The sequence below is a fragment of the Miscanthus floridulus genome, chromosome 4, assembly GCF_019320115.1.
Source record: "Miscanthus floridulus cultivar M001 chromosome 4, ASM1932011v1, whole genome shotgun sequence".
In the NCBI taxonomy this organism is placed as follows: Eukaryota; Viridiplantae; Streptophyta; class Magnoliopsida; order Poales; family Poaceae; genus Miscanthus; species Miscanthus floridulus.
The window spans coordinates 68039722-68048967 of record NC_089583.1 but is presented as its reverse complement, the minus strand read 5'-3'; the positions used below and the strand labels follow the sequence as shown (position 1 = coordinate 68048967).

At 42.5% G+C, this 9246-nt stretch overlaps 1 protein-coding gene across 1 annotated transcript; it reads right to left on the bottom strand.

The window, feature by feature from the left end:
* Positions 1 to 3048: 3048 nt before the first annotated feature.
* Positions 3049 to 3420, bottom strand: LOC136548599 (uncharacterized). The gene has a single exon (XM_066540067.1). It carries the CDS (start codon positions 3418 to 3420, stop codon positions 3049 to 3051), a length of 372 nt encoding a protein of 123 aa, XP_066396164.1.
* Between the last annotated feature and the right edge of the window lie 5826 nt (positions 3421 to 9246).

Sequence of the window (9246 nt, the reverse complement as noted above, 5' to 3'; positions counted from 1 at the left end):
CTCGTCCTCTTCCTTGATCCACGCTTGTTCCAACGGTAAGCTGGATCCGCAATGTACTTTGACCCTTCATATGGAGGCCACTCTCTAGGGTCCTAGAAAGGCACGAAGCAGGGGCTCCATGTGTGCACAAGTATGTCAACACTGAACTTGTGAGGTATCCTACTCTCGATATTATAGTTGTGATGCCAAGCTGCTGCCACCAAATGAGAACATAGAAAGTGGTACTACCTTGGTTTACCACAAGTGCATGTAAAATCTTGGAGGATTACCACATGCATCCTTAACTCTCAGACCTCGTCGTCAGACGTTGTACCGCCCCTATGCTTAACCTAATAAGTCCCTATGGCATGGTCAAAACATGTTATCTCATGTGTGCCAGCCCTTTCATTTGCCTTCTCTAGGTGTTCCTTTTGTTTTGGAACCCATATCTCTCCATCACTCCACAACTTCAATGCATGGGCATGTCTATCATTGAACCAGGCAACAAGCTTATAGAAGGTGAATTGAACGATTGCATTCATAGGCATACCACATATCCCCAATAGAAACTTATTGAATGACTCTGCCATGTTGCTACACTGAAACTCATACCTCCATCCACCGGCATCATGAGCTCTTGTCCATTTCTCCAAATCCCTCATCAAACCTGTGAGCCATTATCTACCTTCTTCATTTGATGTGGTTCTGACCTGCTCCAACTTTTTCTGAAAGTACTTATCCTCAAGCTATTGAGCAGCCTCTTGGAACAGATCAAAGTTATCCTTCACACCATCCTTTCAGAGTAGATTCTTGGCAAGGTGCCGAGTACACCAACGATGGTGCAAAGGTGCATACACCTCTATCTACTCTTGCGTGACATTAAGTATGCCCTGGTGCCTATCAGATATGATGCCAACCTCCCTGCCAGGCCCAACCACATGCATTCAGACTAGCCCAAGAACCATCCCCAACTATCATTGTTCTCCTTCTCAACCAAAGCAAATGCCAAAGGAACCAACTTGTTGTTCGCGTCACAGGATATGGCTATAAGAAGTGTGCCCTAGTATTTGCCAGTCAAGAACATACCATCAATGGGGAAGACGAGACGACAGTGCCTAAAGGCCTTGACACACTAATGGGAGCACTAGAAAGCATGGAAGAATATCTGCCTCCCATCCTTCCATGCATTTGGTTTTGGGATTACTCATAATGCATGCCTGGATTCACCGCTTTGATTGCATTGAAAAGTATTGGTAGCTACTCATACCCATCCTCCTAGTCCCCATATATCATCTTCCATGCTCATTGCTTAGCCCTATAAAGCTTCACCATAAGTTATCACATAACCTCCATACAATGCCTCAACAGTCCTGATAATTGTCCTAACCTTCATGTTTGGTTCTCCCTACAATATTCCCATCAACCGCTTGGGAATGAGTATAGATGTCAACAGCCGATCCTTTAGTGTCAGCACATGGTCAGCACAATTGTGTGGCCCGACAACTTTTGTGATCTTCCACTTTCCGGTGACCTTTTGCTTCCTTGCACAAACCCTCCATGGGTAGCGTTCCTTGTCACACACAACTATGTAACGGCGCTCCGCATATGAATACAAGACCTTGTAAGTACTCTTTCGTATCACTGCAAATGCCTACAACCACCTCTTCAATGCAAGGAGGTCCTTGAATACCCTACCCTTCTCAATTACCATGTTAGGGCCGGCCTCAGGAGCTTCTAGAAGCTCATCATCACATCCTTCTATGCACGCCTGATCAGAATGAGCAAGATCGCTGAACTTGTGAACTCTAGGATCACAGTGGCCAGGAAAGATACGCCTCAGCATCTCAACATCACTCTCTGTCAGCTCTCCAACAGGGTGATCATCATCAGAATCAAGAGCCCTTGTCATCTCATATGGCTCCAAATCATTCATAATTTCAACACTATTGGAGCCACGAAATCCATCTCCACAGTGCACTTGCGCAGCAATAGTGGGCACATCCACATTGTCAGGAATGTCTCCTGCAACATAAGTAGAAAAATGAGGAAAGAATAAAAAAATGGATGTAAGGAAGGGGGTAAGCTCCCAATAACCATGCGGATAAGACACTTACTTGAATGATTCTGTGTCAAAGGGATCTCATGAGGAGGATCTGCCACAACATCATGAGTCTAACAAGCTTCTCCAACTAGCTCATTGGGGGTAGATTGAGCATCGGGAACTGTAGGTGCAACCTCCACATCCATATCAGGTTCCGGGATGGGAGGGTCGAAGTATGCCTGTTGACCCATTGGTGGGGAAAACCCATGAGGGATGGGATCAACTAACACCCGATGCACAACTATGTCCAAACTTTGGAACTGGCACTTCATAGATGATCTCACATAGTTCTCCCACTGGTCTGCACACCCAATTCGGATCATCTTCCTAAGGATGTTGGGAGGGAAACCTCAGTGAAGTACACCCTCAACTATGATGCCATCATCAGCTCCATGGCAATGTAGCTCCTCCTGAGCCCATGCAACCAACTCACTAAATGAAGGCTTCTCATTGAATAATACAGGCACGCTTTGCATCTCAACAAACTCAACATATCCATAGCGATCTCTTTCCACGGTGCCTCCATGATATATGCTCAATAGGTTGTCCATCTAGTAGTTCAAACCAAAATTGAAATACAGTTTGTTTAGTCCAAAGTAGCTACTATATAGTACCTCTCTAACAGATACTAACCAACTACACCCTAAATAGCTATGTCACTAGCTATCTAACTATATTTATCTAACTATATTTATCTCACTAACTAAATCAACTAACTATATCTATGTACCTATGTCACTAGCTATCTAACTATATTTATCTAACTATATCTATCTCACTAACTAAATCAACTACCTACATCATCAAATTTACTAGAAACTACCAAATAATAAAAGTAGCACTACAATTCAAGCTAACTAAGTACCTACATTGCATATTCAAAAAATTTACCTGTCCAAGTCAATGCAACGACACGACGTAGATGTGGACACCGGGACCAGAGCAGGACTGGGACATGGAGGATGGGATCAATGACGACATCGCAGCGTGCTAGGAGCAGGGGCTGTGTCATGGTCAGGGTCACCAGAGGGAGCGCCTATGCGCGCGGCGGACACGGCGGCGTGGGCCAGGAGGGGCGGCGCGCGGTGGGTGCGGGATGGCTGGCGCCCCACGCGGTGAGGCGACATGAGCGGGCTAGGGCCACGGGCAGTCGGCATGGCAGGTGTGGGCGTGGGTGCGGGGGCTGATGAGGGCGCGGGCATAGGCATGGGGGCCAGCGCGGGCGCAGGCATGGGCGTGGGGGCCGGCATCAGGACCGGCGTGGGCGTGGGCGCGGGGGCCAGCGTGGGCGAGGGAGCGAGCGAGTGTGGATGGCCAGGGCTACGTGCGGTGGCGGGCATGGCGATGCGGCAGCGCTGGCTCAGGAGCGGTTGAGAGAGGAAGAGAGAAAGGAAGGGAGGGCCCATACGTAAGACAGGGATTGGCGCCAATAACCTTAGCGTCGAGCTCGACACCAAGATCTACGGCGCCAAGCTACCTGCCAAGTCACCACCACATTTGCGCTGTGCCCAAGACCTAGGCACCAAAATCTATGGCACCGAGATGTGTAAGCTCAGCGCCACCAATGATGGTGCTGAGATAAGGGTCCAGATTTTGAAAGCATACCTCCAGGGGCATATTTGTGAAAAAATTTCAAAAAAAAGGGCTAGAAAACAAAAAAAATCAGTCTCTCTGAATGACTAGGAGCTACATACCCTACATATTGTGGCCTAAAATATGTATAAGGATGAAAATATGTGGTTTGTGATCCATATGACATGGGAATTGGTAGCTCAAAAGGAGAATATGTTGCTACTTCATGAGATCTGTCTCCTTACCAATTCAACTCTTGAGACTTGCGTTTTGGAGGCAATTTTGATGATTGAACTTTCTTTGGCAAATTGGTGACATTTGTTTTTGCTATCTTGTATTGAGCTAGAAGTTCCGCAAAGCTGAGCTTTGGCCTTCCACTTCTTTGTTTGTCACGGCCTTTACCTCCATCAGCTTTATGGGCACCCTCCTTCTTCTCATCTTGATAGACATGCTTCAAAGGAGGATCCTTAGCCGATTCCCCTTGCTTAGTAGGATCAATCAGCCTTTGTTTCAATTGAAGAGATTTCACCTGCCCCTAGTGTCTTCTGGAACTATAATAACTTTGTTGTCCTCTAAAATATCTTCTATTTGCAAATCATGGACAATAACCTTGTCTTCACTTGAGGGCTCCACATCTCTCTCTTGAGCATTCGAGGCTTGAGCTTTGAGTGAATCAGCTAATGCAAGCTGATTCGAAACCTGTTTGCCATCAAGACCAATTGAATCCAATTGGTCCATGTGTTGAGCTTTAGAAAATGTCAATCATCCTTTATCAATGGCTGATTGGATCACTTGATGAACCACATTGCAATTAGAAGTATTATGATCAGAAGAATTATGCCACTTGGAATATGTAAGCTCTTCTAAGTTTTGAATAGATGGCAAAGCATTGTGATCAATTATTCTAATAAAGTTATTCTTAAGCAAGATATCAAAGACATGATCACAAAAAGTAAAGTCTAAGGTGTACTTTGGTTTCTTTAGCCGATTCTTTTGTGGAGACGGCTTTAAAACTAGGCAAACGAAAGGATCAGATTTGACATCAATCCATTTGGCCACACCTTTGTAGCTGCTTTTTAGAAGCTTTAGCTTTGATGAACTACCACTATTGGCCTTGCCATATGGTACAATCTGTTGGCCGATAGAATCTAAATTTGTTTTATCATTAACAAATAAAATGTCATTCTCAATTGGTTTTTTACAACTATTAGCAAGGATATCTCTGATAGATGCAAAAATTGAAATAGTATGACTAGATTGGAGTTTGAGCAAGATATTTGTGTTCTCTCCCTTGTTGATCATGTTGGAGAAGTGCACGTCCTTGATTTAAATGATGTTGCCCTTTATCTCTATAGAACGATCAACAATAGGTGCCAAATCATCTGAAGATGCATCGAGGGCTGCTAGAACCGAGAAAGTTGGCTTAGCAGACCATACTTGGGCACTAGCAAGGGTAGTTAGCCTAGCTGACTCAGGGTATGCGATAGAGGTATTCGGCCTAGCCAACTCAGGGTAGGCAGCTGAGGTAGTCGGCCTAGCTTACTTAGGGCAGGCAACAGTCGGCTCAGCCGATTCTAAGCAGGTAGGTGGCCCTCCTTTGTTGCTTGTAGGGGGTTGATCTCCATCAATGATGTGGTAATCACTAGATAAGTGTACAACCCCTTTAACTCCTGAAAAATCAAGTCTAGCTATTTTCTTACGCTTCTTATGCTTTTCTATAGCAAGACTTGTTTTTTGAGATATGATTAATTCAGAAAGGATATTCTATTGTTCGGCTTTTGTAGCCGAACCTTTGCTTACATCCAAATCAATTCTTTCTTTCATGCCCACTAGCAATCCTCTCTTGGTCGATGACTCAACTACAATTGGCCTCTTCTCATTAGTCTTTCTAAAATATTCATAGAATTGCTCCTCTAATTGAGACCATGAATCAATAATGCATCGGGGTAGAGATGTAAACCATGCAAAGGCAATACCAGTAAGAGATAAAGGAAAATTTTACACTCTCATATAGTCTTCTTCACTTGCAAAACCCAGTTAATGAGAGATATAAACTAATGTGTTCCACAGTGGTTTTACTATCTTGACCACTAAAGTCATAAAAATCAGGTACCCACCAACCATTAGGAGTTTTCAAGTAATCATAGCATAATAGGTATGGTCTATGATAAGCGGGCACTTTCCATTTAGAGGTGGATTCCTAGCGTGGGCTAAATCTTCATCGATTCGACTTGATTTGAGATCAACATATGAAGCCGAATCATGATTGTTTGCATGTGCATATATTGCTGAATTTTCATTGATTCGGCTATAATTATTAGCAATATGTGGAGCCGAATCATGAGTTTTAGCACTCGAATGCCTTGCTAAAATTTCACTAATTCAGCTATGGTCATGAGCAAAATACAAAGCCGAATTATGGGCATTGATCTTTGAATAAGGTGCTGAATTTTCATTGATTCGGCTATCATTACTAATAACATATGAAGACGAATCATGAGTATTAGCACTTAAATACCTTGCTGAATTTTCATTAATTCAGCTCGAGCTAGGAGTAACATATAAAGCCAAATTATGAATAGTAGCATTGGCATATGGTGCTGAATTTTAAGAGCAAATGGCTAAATAATTAGCATTGTTATAGCCAATTCTCTCATTCATCGGCATGTCTTGTGGTGGAACCACATATTGTGAACTTATAGCCGATGAATTAAGATTTACATGTTGTATGTTGCTAGTAGCATCAAAATTCAAAGAATCCATAGTAGACATCGGCTCTTGAACATAATATTTATAATCATGATGTGTATGATGAGGAGCATTAACAAAAGTATTAGTCGATGTAACATATCTAGTATCATTACAGCTAGTAACATCAACATGAGAGCTCATAGAACTTGTAAAATAACTATTGGGATCATAAGACACATTTGCAAGTTGTTCCTCGGTGTGATTGTAGTAATTTTGTGATGCAACACCTTGTTACTCCATGATTTAGACCTTGACTGCCTTGCTGAAGTTTTCAATAGCAAGTGCAACACGTTGAAAAATTACAAACGAGATCACAAGGGGTCAAAACCAGATGCGATCAGCCTTTTGGGCCAGATGCAATGATAATGGCAAGCACAAAAAGATAAATCATTGAGGAGTAGGGCTAGGTCAGAGAGATTGGCTATAAGAGATAGCCGAACCAATCTTTCCCGGTGGAGTCGTCAAAAAGTGTGTTGACATCGGCCAAATCATATACCAGGAGGGCATTGGACGCTCGGGCTGCCACGAACCGAAGAACGCAGCGAGGATGTCACTCTTTCATGTGAGGAACGGAGAGGTTTATAAGCAAACCTCCAAAGAATAACCACCGTGCTTGCGTGATGAAGAACCGACTAGTTTTTAGGCAAACAAGCAAAGAAACCGTTGAAGCTCTCATCCGGGAGGGACCCCGTCAGGGCAAGGACGTCGGCGGGTTGCCCTAGGTCAGCAAGCAAGCCTAGGACACCATCCTTAGGCATCGGATCAAAGGATGAACAGCATGGGGGTTGGAGAATACGGTAAAAGAGAGGTAGTAGATTGATTTTGTGTCGATTGGATTGTTGGAAACTCAATCGGCCATGATCCTCGTATATATAAAGGGGTGGTCTTATCCCAATAGAAAACAAGTCCAAATTGTAATCTCCAAGTTTCCCACGTCCAAAATAGGTCTAAAACCGACTTGGGGTCAAACCGGCTCGGAAACAACAGAAAAGTCGGCTTAGCCGACTTCCTCAGGCCCGGGACACTATTTTGGGCTGAAAATTGGGAGAGCCTAGGTCGGCTTAGCCGACTTCCACGGGCTTGGGACACTGTTTTGGGCTGAAAATAGGGAGAGTCGGCTTAGCCAACTGTGGGACTCAATTAAGCCGACTTGGCGCAGGAAATTCCAGGTGAAAATCTTCCAAAATTCATAATTAATTCATCCGGACTCTAAACGAGGTGATTCAGATGTTTTTCGATTAGCTCGACGAGAAGAACGCAATTGTGAAGTCCATTCTTGAATTTGAGGAAGTTGGTCAAGTCAGCTTAGCTGACTTGGGGAGTCGGCTAAGCCGACTCTGGCTAGTTCAGCACCCGAAAAGTCATTTTCTTCGCCCAAGCGCCAAATATGTTTTCAGGTCGTCTTGATGACAGAAATATGAAGGTGATGCCAATTATGCACTCTGGACAATTCTGCGTGTCAACATTCCCACCGTGAGAAACGCGTTCCTTTGAGATTTACAGACAACATATCATCCACTGGCACCACACGAACGTTTCTTTGGCACATATGACAATCACATGCATGTTACACCATCCATGATCCATGTATTAACAAAAAGAAAGATCTGGCGAACGAAGCATGGAGAGAGGCCGTCGGCGTTCCTGTATGTGCGTCTCAAATCCTCCAATAAACTTGGTAGGACAAGGTGTCTCGTATAGTTGTAAAAATTAATGCACTGGACATGAACTCAAGAGAATCAAAAGGAATGAGATTGTTTTTTTTTGCTGAATGATTAGACCAGTACTCAATGAGTTTGATAGAGTTATTTCCAAGACTGCTATGTCATGTAAAATGAAATGAAATATAGATGAAACATCCATTCTTAATAAAAAGTTTCATTCTACGGTTTTATGGGCATTTAATTTTATGACTCACAAAGAGTTGGTAATCGTGCAAGAGTTTCATCCTCATAAAACTCATTTCTTCTCTACCTTCTTAAAAATGTTGCCGAAAATGCTGATGTGATAGCTTATTAAATACAAATGAAACTTTGATGATATTCCCACTGAGAGTGGCCTTATGTTACATATTTGTAGATATGGAAGAGGAGGTGAAGGCCGTCCCAGAGGCAACCCCTCCCCCGTGAACATGCACATTTCTTCCCATAAAATCGGACATCCTCGATTTTTCCTCACCAACTATCCATGGGAGGATACTGTGGATGAGAACATCACTCTCCATTGGTTGGTAGAACTCTCTAAATTCATTTTTGAAAACAATAGGTGTTGTAGTTGTGAAAAAATCCATAGTAAAAATATGATGAAAATGTTTTGTGAATGTGCCATTATAATTCCTTAAAACCTAATGAAGAAAGTGAGGAGAAAATGATACATCACATATAGATTATTGTTGTTCTTTAAATTCATATGAGATAACATTTATAGGAAAAATTCATAGGCGAGTTCAATGAACAATTGGTTTATTCTTTGAAAACTATATAAATTTTCACTAAGTTTTTACTAAATTTTCATATGCAATACCTTAATGAGGATCCTTGACATGTGGGACACCTTTGTTAGCAATTGACTCCAAACACATTTCTTAAAAAAAATAAAAAAAAAAGTATGAGAAAAATGCATGTGGGACCTAGATGGGCATCCTATAAGCATTTCTTTAGAAAAGAAATTAGAAGACAACTTATGATGATCAAACAAAGTCATGAGTTCGTGACTTTTTTGGTTGGCCTCTAATGATAAAGTAACATTTTTTGGTTTCAAAATATGATATTGTACAAGTTTATAATGATTTTTTATTGGTCTTAGTGATGAACACCTCATTTTTGTCACTAACCCAACATGCC